The sequence below is a fragment of the Mustela putorius genome, unplaced genomic scaffold (genome assembly GCF_011764305.1).
Source record: "Mustela putorius furo isolate JIRA1106 unplaced genomic scaffold, ASM1176430v1.1 tig00000475_pilon_pilon_pilon, whole genome shotgun sequence".
NCBI classification, from domain to species: domain Eukaryota; kingdom Metazoa; phylum Chordata; class Mammalia; order Carnivora; family Mustelidae; genus Mustela; species Mustela putorius.
This window is the reverse complement of record NW_025421394.1, coordinates 53,467-72,107: the sequence shown is the minus strand read 5'-3', so window position 1 is coordinate 72,107 and position 18,641 is coordinate 53,467. Positions and strand designations below refer to the sequence as shown.

At 44.1% G+C, this 18,641-nt stretch overlaps 1 gene segment (V, D, J or C); it reads left to right on the top strand.

Annotated features, from left to right (window-relative positions):
- Positions 1-11,604: 11,604 nt before the first annotated feature.
- LOC123392242 lies at positions 11,605-12,126 on the top strand. The segment is given in 2 exon segments: positions 11,605-11,698; positions 11,784-12,126. Coding segments are annotated over 2 exon segments (384 nt in total).
- Positions 12,127-18,641: the final 6,515 nt, after the last annotated feature.

Here is an 18,641-nt window from a genome sequence, read left to right as displayed (position 1 = left end):
ACACACACACACACACACACACACACACACGCACACACACATATAAAACCTCCACTGAAAAAAATAAAATTAAATTTAAGAAAATAGTATAAAACCGTTACCACCATCCTGTAATTTTTCTGCAGTAAAGGTGGTCCTAAGACAGAAATACACAGCATAGGCCTGAAGAAGGAAGAAAAATCTAAACCTAACATTACACCTAAAGATGTTAGAGAAATAGCAGTAGCTGAATCCTAAATAGAGCAGAAGGAAGGAAAGAGCAAGATTAGAGCAGAAAGAGATTATATAGAAACTAAGAAACACAGAACAGATCAAAGAAACCAGGGTCTGCATATGTTTTCTAATTCAATTAGCTGAGAAATAGTACATCATTGACTTTTGATATAATATTCAATGCTCCATCTGTTCAGTATAAAACTCTATACTCATCACGTCGCATGATTCTTTGGGGAAAAAACCACAATACACCTGAGAATCCTCTACCTAAGTTTACTAAAATGAAACAGAAAGAGCCCAAGTAAATAACAAAGAAATCTATCTGGGCCAGTGTGTCATTCAAAGCCCTTATTTCCTTGGTGCATGAACAATGAATTCTGGAGCACTGAAAAGAAATTAAAAAAAAAAACATGAAAAAAGTCTATTTTCTTTTTTAATGTTCACTTAGCCTGCATATAGTGCATCATCAGTTTTGATGTAGTGTTCAAAGATTCATTAGTTGTGTGTAACACCCAGTGCTCATCGCATCACCTGCCCTCCTTAATCCCCATCACCTGCCTACCCCATCCCCCACCACCCTCACTTCTGCAATCCTTGTTTGTTTCCCAGATCCACAGTCTCTCATGGCTTGTCTCCTTCCCTGATTTTTACTTTTCAGAGTTCCAGCATACACTGTTTATGCACCACACCCAGTGCTGCATGCAGTACGCGTCCTCCTCAATACCCACCACCAGGCTCACCCATCCCGCCACCCCCTCCACTCCCAAACCCTCAGTTTGTTTCTCACAGTCCACGGTCTCTCATGCTTCATCTCCCCCTCCGATTTGCCACAATTCAGTTTTCCCTTAATCTCCTAATATCTTCTGTGTTATTCCTTATGCTCCACAAGTAAGTAAACCCGTATGCTAATTGACTTCCTCTCTGGTCCTCCTCATTACCCCTTATGTTCCACATAGAGGTGAAACCATAGGATAATTATCTTTCTCTGCTTGACTTATTCTACTTGACATAACACCCTCCAGTTTCATCCAAATCGATGAAATGGTAGGTACTCATCCTGTCGGATGGCTGAGTAATATTCCATTGTACATATGGACCACATCTTCTTTATCCATTCATATGTGGAAGGACATCTCACCTCCTTCCACAGATTCACTATAGTGGACATTATTCCTATGAACATTGGGGTGCATGTGCGCCTTTTTTCACTACATCTGTATTTTGGGGGTAAATACCCAGTAGAACAATTGCTGAGTCATAGGGTAGTTCTATTTTTAACTTTTGAGGAATCTAGACACTGCTGTCCAAGGTGGCTGTATCAACGTGCATTCCCAACTACAGCGTAAGAGAGTTCCCCTTTCTCCACATCCTCTCCAACATTTGTTGTTCTCTGTCTTGTTAATTTTAGTCTTTCTAACTCATGAAAGGTGATATCTCATTGTGGTTTTCATTTACATTTCCACGGAGACAAGAGATGTGGCACATTTTTTCATGTGTCTGTTGGACACTTGTATGTCTCTCTGGAGAAGTGTCTATTCATGTCTTCTGCCCATTCTTTGACTGGATTATTTGCTTTTTGGATGTTCATTCTGGTAAGTTTTTTATAGATCCTAGATATCAACCCTTTTTCTGTAGTGTCATTTGCAAATATCTTCTCCCATTCCATATGTTGCCTTTTAGTTTTGTTGACTGTTTCCTTTGCATCACAGAAGATTTTTATTTTGGTGAAGTCCAAAAATTCCTTTCTGCTTTTTTTATTTATTTTTTATTTATTTTCAGCGTAACAGTATTCATTATTTTTGCACCACATCCAGTGCTCCATGCAATCCGTGCCCTCTATAATACCCAACACCTGGTACCCCAACCTCCCACCCCCCCGCTCCTTCAAAACCCTCAGATTGTTTTTCAGAGTCCATAGTCTCTCATGGTTGACCACCCTTCCAATTGCTGAGTGAAATAAGTCAAGCAGAGAGAGTCAATTATCATATGGTCTCACTTATTTGTGGAGCATAACAAATAGCATGGAGGACATGGGGAGTTAGAGAGGAGAAGGGAGTTGGGGGAAATTGGAAGGGGAGGTCTCAATGTGGTTTAAATTTGAATCTCCCTGATGGCTAGTGATGATGAACATTTTTTCATGTGTCTGATAGCCATTTGTATGTCTTCATTGGAGAAGTGTCTGTTCATATCTTCCATCCATTTTTTGATATGATTGTCAGTTTTGTGTGCTTTGTGTTTCTTTCTTTTAGAGACCCTTCTTGCAAGAAGTTACTGCAGTTGAGGATGTAAAAGGTTACTTCCTGTGTTCTCCTCTCAGATGTTGATGTGATCCTTTTCCTTTTTCTTAATATTTTATTTATTTATTTGACAGACAGAGATCACAAGCAGGAAGCGAAGCAGGTAGAGAGAAGAGAGCAGAGAGCCCAATGTGGGGCTCGATCCCAGGACCCTGGGATCATGACCTGAGCCGAAGGCAGAGACTTTAACCCACTGAGTCACCCAGGCACACCTAAGCAGTCCTTTTCTTAATGGGTCTCTTAACTACTTAGGTAACACACCCTAGTATCCAGCCAAAGTTTTCATTGACAATGTCCACATCACAGACACCTGTTACCCCCCAACGTGCCAGCTGTTTTGTTCCTGGGGATGAGAAGCCCATAACAACCCACCCACACCCACATAAATGTGAACCTTCCCTCTGACCTGTGATGTCAGCAGCTCTCTATCCAGGTCCACACCACCCTGGAGCCAGGGTGGACACTCACCTCTGTCTGTGCAGAGAGAGAACAAATTGTGAGTTTGAGACTACCATTGACCCAGATGCTGTGGGTGTCTCTTCTTGTCTGCAGTCCCCAAGCTGGTCAGCCCACTCTTCCAGGCCCTAAGACAGGGTCCAGATGTGTCCTCATAACTGGATTTGCCACCTTCTCATGGTCTTCAATCCCTCTATCAGGCAGGGAGTGTATTTATTATTTAATTCATGTTAACAACCTACAGGGGAGCCAGGAGACAAGATCCTGCATCCACAGCTCTGTTCATGAAGACAATGAGAGAAGAGTCTTCACAGAGCACTGACCTAAATCACTGAGTGCAGTGATGAGGACACAGGTTAAAGGGGGTGACCTGCCCCTGTCACACAGGTGTGAAGTGTCATTGCAGGACCAGAGAAGGCGTTACTTGTGTAAATGTATCATTGAGAGGTGAGGGTTCACCCAGGCAGTTCCCAGGGAGGTGACACTGATTGGAGCGATGACAAAATCTGACAGCTCTGCCATCGTATTCTGTCCTTTACACATGAACATTCCTGGTAGTGAAGGTGTTTCAGGGAAGTTAAGTCCACTCATGATGAGTGGAGCAGCTCTGAATTGCCAAATACAGTGGAGTGACCCAGCTTTGACAAATGTCCACATGATTTGTACATGGAGCTGCTGTCCCCAAACTTGCATACTCAGGACTTGAACCACAAGAGAATAGAGGGGCAGGTGGAACAGAGAGGTTCCCTAACAGTACGGTGCCCCTGGAAACGGTGGCGTTTCATGAATGTCTACCATGCACAGGGCACTTGGTATTATATTGTTGTGTTTTATGCTTCCTGTGGATGATCATACCCTCTATTTGTGAGGCCTACGTTGTGGAGTGTGTGATTCTCTTCCTGGATCCACTGGTAAATGGGCTGCCTGGGTAGCAGCAGTGAAATGTGTCTCTGCTGTAGCCACACAAGAGTTGATTCCTCCAGAGATCTCCTGTTTTTGGTCCCAGATCAGCACTGTGATCGCCTTGAGCTCCCCCATGTAGAATCTACTTCCACTCTCCAGTACTCTCCTCTGCTCTACTCAGGTGACAGTCATTAGTGTGGTGAAGGCTTCATACTACAAGGACTCTGACTCGATGAAGTAGCCTTATCCTCAGGTGTTCCCAGGTACCTGGGTCAAGGGAGGCCTTCATGTGTCACTGCCCCTCCTCCACCAGTGGACCAAGCCCATGTATTTTTGCCTGTCTCTTGGTACACAGTCATTCTGCTCTTCCCGGTTGTCCCCTCCCACAGCTCCAGGGGCCCCTGGATGTCCTCAGCTTCCTGTTTCCCTACTTTTCCCTGAATACTAAGGCTTTCATTCCATGTGAAAAATGTGTGTGGTCCTCAACAGAACTGAGGTTGTGACGTCTGTTCCCATCCCAGATCCTATGGGGCTCCACCTGTGACCCCACGATGGTTCTTCTGAGGGCTTCCTCTGCAGGTAAATTCTTTATTTCTGCGGAGGACTCAGGATGCGTGGATCTCCATGCATTCCTGCTCTGAGTCATCTTCCTCCATCCTGCCAGGACCACCAGGGTGTGGGGAGGCTTTTCATGATTTGTCCCCATCCTACAGGATAGGAATGCTGAGGACAGGACTGATTTAATGATATGGTCCTGGAGAACCCCACACTATAACACCATTAGCACACGTGATGTCAAGAAATCCATTAAATGTTCTATCTAAACCTGGTGATAGTTTATTTGTCATCAGGGATCTGCATTCACAATATGACAAGATGCTGGCTCTTAGCCCCTGTGAGTACTTGTTACTCCTGAGAGTTTAAGATTATTGTTTGTCTCATGACCACAATTACAAGGTATATTGACATGAATTTGTTGATCTGAAGTTTATTCTATTTATTTCTTTAGCTCTTGCAGCTCCAATCTGAGCAGTGAGTTTATTGAAATACAGAAACACTACATCAAAACTAATGATGTCCATGGTAGCTGAAATAAATAGATAGATAAATAAATAAATAAAATACAGAAACATGGGAACAATTCCAAGCCCAATCGTCGGCTTAAAAGTGGACATACTGTGCTCTATGTCATCTTTGGAAAGTTGGCCATCATTAAAAAAACATAATAAATATGGGGGTATTGTCAGGTATTTGGTTCATCAATAGAAGCCCTAGAAATAAAGGTACATTTCACACAATTACAAAATTATAAAATCTAGAAAATCAAAGCTAGTGTGAGGTAACATGAAGATCAATATCTGTGTAAGGACAGAGTGAAGAAGGAATGAGGAAGGAAGAATTGCAAATACAGGAAAATTTGTGGAAAATGGGTTTTCTTGCTCTGGGTACTGTTGATTCTGACACCTGTGTTTCTCATATCGCACTCTCTGCCTGTGTGCAGTCCATCCTGCGTCAAGAACACTCATCAAAACGATTACAAATAATCCCAGAGATGACTTGGGATGAACCCAGTGACAGTGTAACCTCAGAGACTTGAAAGAACACCTGCATGCACCCTGATTCTGTATTTCAGATAAATTCTAGAACAAGGTCATCTTGTCCTCACTACAGGCAGCATCCTATGTTCTCCATGAACCTGTGCACTCTGTCCTGCAGGGTCTCAGGGTGTGTAGTAGGTCCTGTGAGAGGAGCACAGGTCCAAATCCCAGGGCTCACTCTCACCCCAGTGTTCTTGGACACCTCACAAACCCTCCACAATTCTGGGTGTAGGATCATGTCACTTTAAGGGGAAACAAATACCTACACCCCGATATGTGTGACTATGAAATCAAACTGGTAAATGGAAACCCAGCAGGTACTCTGAAAATCATATACTGAAACTTCATCTTTTCCCAAATCCTGTCAGTCTCACCAAATCAAAGGCAGTCACAGATGCTCTGGGTACTGTCCTCTCTGTCAGTACGGATACCATGCTGGCTACAGAGTCAAGGGTCATGCAAATAGGGTCCACCTTCTGCTGATTAAACCAGCCCAGCCCCAAGCCTGCAGCTGAGATGGGAATCCCAGTCTCAGGATTCCCGGGTTTTCCATTCAGTGTTCAGGACAGAACACAGACAGCTCATGATGGAGTTTATTTTTGACTGGATTTTCCTTGTTACTCTTTTAAAAGGTCATTTACAGAGAACAAGAGACATTGAATAAGAAAGTGGATATCAGTAAGAAAAACAGTGAGTGAAGGACAGTTTCCTGACCAGGATGTCTTGTGTCTGCAGGTGTCCAGTGGGAGGTGCAGCTGGTGGAGGCTGGGGGAGACCTGGGGAAGCCTGGGGGGTCCCTGAGACTATCCTGTGCAGCCTCTGGGTTCACTTTCAGTTACTATAGCATGATTTGTGTCTGCCAGGCTCTAGGGAAGGGGCTGCAGTGGGTCTCAGCCATTACGAGTGGTGGTAGTTGCATATACCATGAAGACACTGTGAAGGGCCAATTCACCATCTCCTGAGACAATGGCAAGAACATGCTGATTCTGCAGGTGAACAGCTGAGAGCTGAGGACACCACTGTGTGTCACTGCAATGTGTGAACCCAGTGTGTACACTCTTAGGGTGAGCCCCGACAAAAACTTTTCTGCAGGGACACAGGAGTAGCTGGACTGCAGGGGTTCTCAAGGCCTCAGGAGGCTCTGTGGTCACCAGAGGGAGCTCAGGTCCCCAACAGGTGCTCAAGTCACCAGGAGTCAGTGAGAACACCAGGGGGCTCTCAGGGCACAGGGGCTCTCAGGGCACCAGGGAGTGATTAGAACAGAAGGATCACATAGTTCAGTGCTCTCGAGGTGCTCAGGACACCAGGGGGTGCTCACTTCAGCACGGTGCACTCTAGAATCACAGACACAAATCAGACCCAGGAGCAGTGGCAGGTGGGGGGGGCTTTCTATTGAGACACGGGGTTTCCCCTCTAGCCTCTCTAGATTCATTTAGGGATATATAAGGTTATTTCTTAGATCTCTAATTTCTCATATTGTCCATGTAGCCAACCAGAACGAGATAACATTGTCTACATGCAGATGAGATCTCACCAGTGCCTAGGGAACTTTGCTTCATCAACCACATCCATATCCTGTTTTTCTTTCTCCAAAAAGGACCTGCAGGAATTCTCATCATCCCTGAGAAGCACCTGCACAGCCCAGGCTTTCTGAGAGCTTTGTTCCTGTTCTCTGACCTCATCGGGCACACACTGTCTCCACATGGTTATGAAAATACCCCCAGAACGTCTGCCCAAACTGGGTCCTTGTCCTCCTGGGTACATTTATCCTCTGTCTCATTATCCAAGCGGGTAGACACTGGTGATCAGGAACTGTCCTTCTGGAGGCACCGCTCCATCTCTTCGGTGGAAAGGCAGCCCACCTGATGGGATACGCTTTCTGATTTCCCGCAGAGAAACAGGCAGGATGACCTGGAGGATGACAACCAGAGTCAAAAACCCATCGCAATACTGCTGGGTCCTGTACTGGAGTCTATGAGAGCAGCTTTGGGGGATGCATCTGAAACATGTTTCTGGGCTTCCACACAGGAAATCCACATGAAAAACAACCGAGGGGTTTGAAGTGGCGGGGGGGAGAGAGGTTGGGGTAACAGGTGGTGGATATTATAGAGGGCACAGATTGCATGGAGCACTGGGTGTGGTGAAAAAATAATGAATACTGTTTTTCTGAAAATAAATAAATTAATTTAATTTAAAAAAAAAAAAACCCAGGACATCTACCCAAACTGGGTCCTTGTCCTCCTAGGTACAGTTTATCCTCTGGCTCATTATCCAAGTGGGTGGACACTGGTGATCAGGAACTGTCCTTCTGGAGGCACCGCTGCATCTCTTCGGTGGAAAGGCAGCCCACCTGATGGGATACACTCTCTGATTTCCCCCAAAGAAACAGGCAGGATGACCTGAAAGTTGACAACCAGAGACAAAAACCCGTCGCAGTACTACTGGGTCCTGTTCTGGAGTCTATGAGAGCAGCCTTTGGGGATGCGTCTGAAATGTGTTTCCGGGCTTCCACACAGGAAATTCACATGAATCATCAGATCTGGCTGGTACAGTGTGGATCCTTGCCCATCTGTTGCTATTCTTCAATTATCCCACAGAGAGTCACCATGTCCTCTCTCTGCCCCATTGTAACTTCTCCCTCAACCTGTCCTGGCCCCTGAGCCCCATAGGGCTGGAGTCCTATCACTCTTTCCTGACCCCCAGCAGGTGCCAGTTGTAGAATGAGGCTCAATAACGAATGTCTACCATGATGACAGAACCCTAAAGTGGGGCTAACCTGGGAACTCTGGCTCAAAATATGATTCAGAAGAACAATAATGAATCAACCACTGATGAGACAACATTGACCTTTCCTCTCATGTCCCTGCTTTTGACTCATTTTGAGCTGGATTCCATATAGAATTCAAAAATAACTTCTTATTTTCTAGGTCTCTTTGCTTTTTCTTGTTGTTATTATTATAGAAGATCCCTATCATAGGGGGATAAGGTGTGGGTATAGACAGGTGTTTGTAGTTTATGGTTGGTCTTTCTATTCCTGACCTGAGACCCTTGATGTCATCCTCACAAGAAATCTCAGGTTACACCTCACTGAGTTGACACAGGAAGGCCTAAGGGGAGGGGAGAGGAGGGCGTACTTCCCTGACCCCACGCAAAATCTAGAATGACCTGGATGTTGGCATATAACTTCCTCCAGTTCTTGAATTATCTGGCAAGTTTCTTAAGAGGATCTTTCCCCACCTCGGAAGCACAGCAAATGTTCATCCTTTCATTCCTGGGGGAATGAGGTGGGGCTTCTAGACTGAAAACACAAACTTGTAGGAAACCCTAAGGTTGTCACCAATTCCACAGGAGCTTCAACTCAGACATCTCCACACTGAACCTTCGTCAATTCACCATCTGCCTTTCAATTTTCCTATTTTCTTGTGGGTCCTGTAGATATTTCTCTACTTTCCTGTGGGTCCTGTGGATATATCTGCAGGTGGCTTTTGCCTTAGTAAGTTGTGATTCCTTGCATATGCCCATTTGTAAACTCAATTTTTGGGTCACAGTTCTCCCTGAACTATTATCTGAATATATGTGTCCCCTGCAAATTCAAGTGTTCTAATGTAATGTCCAATGAGATGGCAAAGGAGTAAGGGCTCTGGGAGAATGTTTGGTTAAGAATGGAATCAGAGCTGTTGTGATCCCACAGGATCCTCAAAACCTTTCATTTACCATATGAAGACACAGTTTAAAGACATGCCCAATGATCCCGGTGGAGGCACTCACTACACAATGAATATGCCAATACCTTGATCTCGCACTTGGAAGGCTCCACAAATGTGAGAAATTTATTTCTAAGCTGCCTGGTTTATGCTCTCTGTTATACCATCCTGAGAAGTGTGGAGCTGCTCTAACAAGGACCTAAATCATGGAAGCCGTTTGGATCTGAATAATGGGTAAGGGCTAGCAGCCTTCTGTGATGTGTGCAGAAGCAGCCTACATTGCCAGGAAGGGGTCATAAAGGGTGATTCATGGGAGACCCCAGAAGGAAAGAAGAGACCTATAATGAAAGCCCCAATCTTCCTAGAGAGTATCTAAATGCTTAAGGACTGTATGTGGTAAGACATAAACATTATGGGCCACTCTGATGTTGTCATAGACAAGATGAGGAATGTGCCTTTGGGAAACAGAGGGGAGGTGACCTATGTTGTAGACTGGTAGAGAGCATGCATGCATTGAGATTGAAAGGAAGAATTAGGGAGAGGTGCAACTTGGTAAGAGGCTGAGGGAATTTCTGAGCAAAGGTTTAAAGCATCAGAAGGCTTCTCTGGAATTCTTATGATAAAGTGTGGTATGAACAAATGACATGAAGACATAATCATTAATCAGTATGAAGCAGAACTGAAAATTTTGGAAAATCCAAAACCTGTTCCTACTGGAAGGAAGGAGAGATCTTGTTCCAGAGTAATCAGGAAGGATGTGGAAATACTTGATGAGGGGGTGGTTATGGGTTGACCATCTCAGCATAACCCTAGAGCTCCTCGTCAAGACCCTGAGAACAATATGAGCCTCTAAAGAGAAGCCTGTACCTACTCCCCACAACATTTTGGAGATCAATAGGACTGACCCCCTCCCAGCACAGGCTGAACAAGGTGGCCCGGATGTGCTGCATGACTTGACATTGAACTTGCATCTTTCATAACTCTGATGGAATTCATTTCCACAGTTTATACACTACCCAGGCAGTGGTATTTGTCACAGCCACCAGATCAGACAAAGATATCCTATCACAACATCTCTGTTGGGTGTGAGAAGAGCTGGTGACTTCCAGTTGTTCAGCGTATGGGCAAACTACAGACGTCCAGGCTTTGACAGGTCTGACCAGAAACCTGATTCCTCTTGTCACACATGAATAATAGGGATTTGGTTTGTTGTTACATATTTAGTACTTGTTACTTTGCTTCTCCAAATGAAAAGGTTTTCCATTTTAATTTAAATTCACTTCATTAACACATAGTGTATCATTAGTTTTGGAGTAAAGTTCAGTTACTCTTCGGTTGCATATAAGACCCAGTGCTCATTACATCACATATCCTGCTCAATGTCCATCACCCACTTACCCCAGACACCAGCCCCTCCCCTCTAGCAACCCTTCGTTTGTTTCCTAGATTTAAGAGTTTCTCATGGTTTGTCTTGTTCTCTGATTTCGTCTTATTTTATTTTTCCCTCCCTTCCCCCATGATCGTGTTTTGTTTCTTAAGTTCCGCATATGAGTGAAATTGTATGATAATTTTCACTCCCTGGTCAACTTATTTCACCCTCACATAATACTTTCTAGCTCCATCAATGTCTTTGCAAATTTTTTTATGGAGAAGTACAATCCATTGTATATCCATGTATATCTTCTTTATCCATGAAAATAATGATACAGGGTAGGATGGAACCTTGTTCATGGCTTCCAAGGAAATGGTTTAGTCATTTGCCATTAAATGAGACATCTTTCATTCATTAAATCATTTTTAGTTTGATGATCATGACTTTGTATCTTAAATAGGGAGATGACTTCATGATGTTAACATTTGAACACATTACGATTAGAAGAGACTCTGTAGGAATGTGTGATTTTTACACACGTGGTTATGTTAGGTTTACCAGCATTTCATTACAATATGTGCATTTGGGTCTATCAGACTCATCATCCCAGTGACCTGCCTCAGGTTCAGGTGTTTGTCTACCCAGACCCCACGTCTCTACCTGAGAAGGTAGGTGCACAGGGCATCACAGACACTGGTCCACAGGGACTGACACATCAGGTTTGCCATCCCTGGGCCTCTGGTTCTAGATCAGCACTCATTTCTGCTCCTAAGGAAATTGCCTTACCCATTAGCCTCCACAGCTCTGTACTCGGGCTCATTCTCAGTGGAAAGAGCCCTGGTAACACAGAGTTGGGGATGTGGCAAGGGTGTATATCCTCAAAGAGATGCTCAGATGTGGGACCTTAGCATCCCAGGAATGTGTTTCCCCTCTGATGTGTCTTCTCTCTGAAAGAACCATTTCCTGATATAAAATATTCTGCTTTGTGAATATGCAAATAAGCCAAGGTATACTCTCTTAAATATACACATGTTTGGGTCCTGAGAACATCACCCAACAGCTGCACACAATCCTTTGTAGATACCATGAGAGCACAGCACCTCACCATGGACTGGGGCTGGAGAATCCTCTTCCTGGTGGTGTTGGCTACAGGCAAGGGATTCCCCCAGTCCTTTGGCAGAGGAGGGGAACAGGGCCAGTCAGCATGACTTCATCATCTCCTATTCCCTCTCCACAGGTGTCCACTCCCAGGTGCAGCTGGTGCAGTCTGAGGCTGAGGTGAGGAAGCCCGGGGAATCCATGAAGGTCTCCTGCAAGGCATCTGGGTACACCGTCACCAGCAATGCAATGAACTGGGTGCGACAGGCACCAGGAAAGAGCCTGCAGTACATGGGATGGATCAACACAAACACTGGGAAACCAACATATGCCCAGGGCTTCTCAGGTCGATTTGTTTTCTCCATGGACACCTCTGTCAGCACAGCCTATCTACAGATCAACAGCCTGAACTCTGAGGACACGGCCGTGTATTACTGTGCAAGAGACACGATGTGAGAACCCACATCCTGCCTGTGTCAGAAACCTGCAGAAGGCTCATCTGTGCTGGACTGAGGAGGTGACAGGGACAACAAAGATAAAGACACTCTATGACCGAGGGCCAGGCACTTCTCTTTTATTTTTTATTGTTATGTTATTTTAGTCACCATACAGCACGTCATTAGTTTTTGATGTAGTGTTCCAAGACTCATTGTTTGCATATAACACCCAGGGATCCATGCAGCATGTGCCCTCCTTAATACCCATCCCAGGCTAACCCAACCCCCACCATCCTCCTCTCTAAAACCCTCACTTTATTTCTCAGTATCCGTAGTCTCTTGTGGTTCATTTCACCCTCTGATTCCCACAACTTCATCTTCCCCTCCTTCTTCTAATGTCCTCCATGATATTCCTTATCTTCCACAAATAAGGGAAACCTTTGATAATGGTTTTTCTCTACTTAACTTATTTCACCCAGTATAATTTCCTCCAGTCCCATCCATGCTGATACAAAAGTGGGTATTCATCCTTTGTGATGGAGGAGTAATATTCTGTTGTAGATATGAACTGCATCTTCCTTATCCATTCCTCTGTTGAAGGGCATTTCAACTGGTTCCACAGTTTGGCAATTGTGGACATTGCTGCTATGAACACTGGGGTTTACGTGGCCCTTCTTTTCACTAATTTGTATCTTTGGGGTAAATACCCAGTAGTGCAATTGCTGGGTCCTACAGTAATTCTGATTTCATCTTTTTTAGGACCTCCAACTTTTTTCCAATGTGGGTGTATCAACTTGCATTCCCCAACAGTGTAAGAGGCTTCTCCTCGCTCCACAACTCTCCAACATTTGTTGTTTCTTGGCTTCTCTTTTTTTTTTTTTTAATTTTATTTCATTGTTTCCAGTGCTCCAAGATTCATTGTATATGCATTGTTACTTGTGCCATTCTAACTCGTGTAAGGTAGTATCTCAGTGTGGTTTTCTTGTTGCTGTTGTTACTGGTATGTATTTTTTTTTTATTTCTTTTCAGTGTAACAGAAATCATTGTTTATGCACCACACCCAGGGCTCCATGCCATATGTACCCTCCATAATGTCCAATACCTGTCTCCCCCAACCTCCCACACCACACCCCTTCAAAACCCTCAGATTGTTTTTCAGAGTCCATAGTCTCTTATGTTTCATCTCCCCTTCCAATTTTGATTTGAAATTCCCTGAAGGCGAATGATGATGAACACTTTTTCATGTGCCTCTTGGTTATTCATATGTCTCCTTTGGAGAAGTGTCTGTTCATGTCTTCTGCCCATTTTTTGATGTGATTATCTGTTGTTGTTTTTTTTTTTAGTGTTGAGTCTGAGTTCTTTCTACATCTTGGATATTAGCCCTTTGTCTAATATCTGCAAATATCTTCTCCCATTTGTGCATTGTCTCTTTGTTTTGTTGACTGTTTCCTTTGCTGTGCAGAAGCTTTTGATCTTGATGAAGTCACAAAACATCATTTTTGCTTTTGTCCTCTTTGCCTTTGGAGATATGTCTTGAAAGAATTAGCTTGGCCAATGTCGGAGTGGTTACTGCCTATGTTCTCCTCTAGGATTTGGATGATTCCTATCTCATATTGAGGTCTTTCATCCATCTTGAGTTTATATTTGTGTATGGTGTAAGTAAATGGTCAAGTTCCATTCTTCTGTATATAGGTAATTTCCCCAGCACCAATTATTGAAGAGACTGTCTTTTTTCCATTGGATATTTTTTCCTGCTTTGTCAATTACTTGATCATAGAGTTGAGGGTTCATGTCTGGACTGTCTACTGTGTTCCATTGGTCTAAGTGTCTCTTTTTGTACAGTACCATACTTCTTTTTTTTTTTTTTTAGTTTCTTTTCAGTGTACCAGAATTCACTCTTTATGTACCACACCCAGTGTTCCATGCATTATGTGCACTCCATAATACCCACTACCATGCTCACCCAATGTCCTACCCTTGCCCCTTCAAAACCCTCAGGTTGCTGTCTTGGTGATCAGTACTCTGTAATATAGTTTGAAATCAGGCAACGTGATGACCCCAGCTTTGTTATCCTTTTTCAACATTTCCTTATTGATTCAGGATCTTTTCTGGTTCTGTGCAAATTTTAGGATTCTTTATTCCAGCACTTGATCAGGATGGCATTGAATGTATAGGTTGCTCTTGGCAACATAGAAATATTAGCAATACTTATTCTTCCAAACCATGAACATAAAATGTTTTTTCCATCTTTTGAGTCTTTTCCCATTTATTTCATAAGTGTTCTGTAGTTCCTGGAATATAGATCCTTTACCTCTTTGGATAGGTGTATTCCAAGATATCTTATTATTTTCGTGCTATTGTAAATGGAGTCAATTCTCTATTTTCTCTTTCCACAGGTTCATTGTTAGTGTATACAAAAGCAACTGATTTCTGTGCATAGGTTTTGGGTCCTGCCGTGTTACTGAATTGCTGTATGAGTTCTAGTTGTTGGAGGGTGGAGTCTTTTGGGTTTTCCACTTAAAGTGCCATGTCATCTGTGAAGAAAGAGAGTTAGACTCCTTCTTTGCCCATTTGAATACCTTTTATTTCTTTTTGTTTTCTGATTGCTGTTGCTACAACTTCTAGCACTATGCTAAACAATAGTGGCTAAAGGGGGCAACCTTGTCATGTTCCTGATCTTAAAGGAATGATATTTGCTGTGGGTTTTTCATAGATGGAATTTAAGAAATTGAGGAATGTTCCCTCTCTCCCACACTCTGAAGAGTTTTAATCAGGAAAAGATGCTGTATTATACTGAACGCTATTTCTGCATCAATTGAGAAGACCATGTTGTTCTTCTCTCTTCTCTTATTAATTTGTTCTATCACACTGACTGGTTTGCAAATGTTGAAAGGACCTGTCAGCCCAGGGAAAATCCCACTTGGTCATGATGGATAATCATTTTAATGTACTAATATGCAATTATTTAGGATCTACATGACAATTTTGGCACCCATATTTATCAGGGATATTGGTCTGAAATTTTCCTAATTGATGGGGTCTTTGCCTAGTTTGGGGTCAAGGTAATCCTGGCCTCATAGAATAAGTACAGAAGTTTTCCATCTGTTTCGACTTTTTGAAAAAGGTTCAGGAGAATAGGTATTATTTCTTCTTTGAGTATTTGGTAGAATTCCACACAGAGTCTAGCACGTCCTGGACTCCTGTTCTTGGTAGGTTTGTGATCATTGCTCCAATCTCGTTACTGGTTATTGGTCTATTCAGGTTGTCAATATCTTCCTGTTTCAGTCTTGGAAGTGTATAGGTTTCCAGGAATGCATCCATTTCTTCTAGGTTGCTTAACATATTGACATATAGCAGTTGATAATAATTTCTGATGATTGTTTCTATTTCCTTGGTGTTAGTCATGATATCTCCACTTTCATTCGTAATTTAATAATTTACTAATTTAATTTACATAACTTAATACTTTAATAATTTAATAATTTCAGTCCTTTCTCTTTACTTTTGGATAATTCTGGCCTGTGGCTTATTTATCTTACTAATTCGTTCAAAGAACCAGCTTCTAGTTTTGTTGATGTGATCTACTGTATTTCTGCTTTCTATTTCACTGATCTCTGCTCTGATCTTAATTGTTACCCTTCTAATGAATAGGTTAGGCTTAATTAGCTTTGTTTCTGTTCTTCCTGGGCTGCTTCCCCAGCTGCAGCAAGAGAGCACACTCCTCCAGCTGCCAGTCAGCCTGGAAAGGAGGTTGCTCCATGAGGAAGGCAAGACCATTTCCTCTGCACTCTCTCCCAGCATGCCAGCTACCTCGCAGTCCACTTTCAGGATACTTCCTATTCTCTCAAATGTTTGAATAATTACTCTCACACCTGATAAACACCTTTTCTCAGGAGACAGGATGGCGGAGAAATAGGAGATCCTGTTCCAACCGGTCCCCTAAAGTGAGCTGATTATCTACCAAAGAACTCTGATCACCCATGTAATCAGCCTGAGATTAGAATTATACACTTCTGGATCTCTATGGGGGCAGAAGAGGCCAGTGGACAGGTAAAGTGGAGGGGGAACATCGGATTGATATTGGAAGATAAATAAGAGGGAGAGGGAGACACCAGAAGCGAACCATTGGAAAGTAATACCGCAATATGAGAGTGTCCTGTGATTGGGAACCAGCATTAACTTGGAGTCTGGTTGAAAGCACTCAAAAAGAGCAAAAGATCTTAAGGGGAATTTGGTTGAATCAGGTGGTTAGGGACAGGGGTTTAGGACCATGAACCCAGGACCACTACCCCTCGTGCTGAGCCAGAGAGAGTGCAGCAGAGAACCAGGCCTTGGTCCCTGAACTGTCAACATGCATGAGAGCATCTGGATGGCGGCTCACATGAGAGAGTCTTGTGTGGATGCCAGCTGGAGCTCTCTAGAACCACCGCTTTTTGTACTCTGCATGCACACTCTGCGAATGGGGTCTGAGTCATGCTCCACACCCTTCCCTGAGAGAGATCCTAGCCAGTACTCTCTAGGACCTGGAGAGTCTGAACACTCCCAGCCTGGGAGAGCACATAAATCTCAGTGTGCTATCTCTACTTGGGACCTCTCTGGAGGTCTGGACCTGCACAGCCATGGCTGAGGCAGCCACAGGAAGCCAGCTCTCTGGACTAGTATTTCTCATGGCTTTGGGTAAAAGCGGGTGTTCTTCTGACCACTGAGACCGTGGCTGGGGATGTGTTCTTCCATTAGCAGGGGGGTAATTTATGTGCTCTGGAACACCCAGAGAGGAACAGACTGAGGCTTCTCTCTGAGGCAGAGGTCCTGGTGATGAAGTCCCAGAACCTAAGTCAGGTTCGGTGGGGTGAGGAGGTTCGGAGCCGACGACTAAAGAAAGAATTCTTAAGACGTCATTGGTGCAAAATGGTGGTTTATTAAAGCACGGGGACAGGACCCGTGGGCAGGAAGAGCTGCTGCGCTGGGTTGTGAAGGTGGGCATGTTATATACCCCACGGTTGGGGGGAGGTGGTGAAGGAATGGGAGGTTTCAACAGAGTTCTCACATGCTAGGGAGGGCCTACAAGGTGCCGGGGGGGGGGGGGGGGGGAGTCTTTGCCCTTATGGCTTGATCAATGTCGTCTTTAGGTCAGGCACTAACATCAAGATAATGGGGGATTCTTGGTGGGGCATTATGATCCGGCTATCATTTACATTCCCTTCTACCCCAGTATCCTCCAGTTTATGGTGGGAGGGGGACATTAGGGCTTCAGGAACCAAGAGTTATTTGCCTCTGGAAATTTGTGCTATTGATAAGGTAACCTCCCTGTTTAGGTCTCTAGGACATCTGTAGAGCAAGGGAGATTCCTGTTCTGCAGGATTGCGATCCCTGCAAGTTAACTATTTATCGTTTTATGGCAGTCAGGGGTGCCTGAGGAATGCTACACATATGGAGGGGAGCGGGTGAAGAGGGGGTGCTAGGCGCCAGCTTTTGCTGTGTCCTCAGCCAGCCTCCTGCTCCCTCATCACTGGTGCAGTTTGTTTTCCTCTAGACCTCCAAAGAAATGCCAAAATACACAAAGGGAGAAAAAAAAAAAAAACTCCAGAGAACAAAAGTCAGAAAAGCCAGTTTCCTCAGAGCCCAACCTTGAGAGGGGACAGAAGGACTCAGCTATAGCAAGACTTCCTGAAAGGACACACAGCAGGCCCCTCCCACAGAAAGCCAGCCAAGAAAAAAACACAAGAGAACAACCACCACTACTTCCTAGATACAACTTTAATTTTTTTTATTTCTTTTGAGCGTAACAGTATTCATTGTTTTTGCACCACACCCAGTGCTCCATGCAATCCGTGCCCTCTTTAATACCCACCACCTGGTACCCCAACCTCCCACCCCCCACCCCTTCAAAACCCTCAGATTGTTTTTCAGAATCCATAGTCTCTCATGGTTCACCTCCACGTCCAATTTCCCTCAACTCCCTTCTCCTCTCCGTCTCCCCATGTCCTCCATGCTATTTGTTATGCTCCACAAATAAGTGAAACCATATGATAACTGACTCTCTCTGCTTGACTTATTTCACTCAGCATCATCTCTTCCAGCCCCGTCCACGTTGCTACAAAAGTTGGGTATTCGTCCTTTCTGATGGAGGCATCATACTCCATCGTGTATATGGACCACATCTTCCTTATCCATTCATCTGTTAAGAACTCCTCAGGGGAGACAAGGGGCAGGGAAGTAGGAGGAGGCACCCTTTCAACCACCCTAAAGTGAGCTGATCACTTCCAAAGAACTCCGATCACCCACGAAATCAGCCTGAGATCAGAATTATACACGTCTGGATCTCTACTGGAGCAGAAGACGCGAGTGGGCAGGTAAAGCAGAGTGGAAAAGTCGGACTGATATCAGAAGATAAACAAAAGGGGGAGGGAGCCACCAGAGGCGACCCCTTGGAAAGTAATACCCCAATATGAGAGTGCCCTGCGCCTGGGGACGAGCATTAACTCGGGAATCTGGTAGAAAGCACTCAAATAGAGCAAAGGACCATGAGTGGGGGGGGGGGAGAATTGCGGTAATAGGGG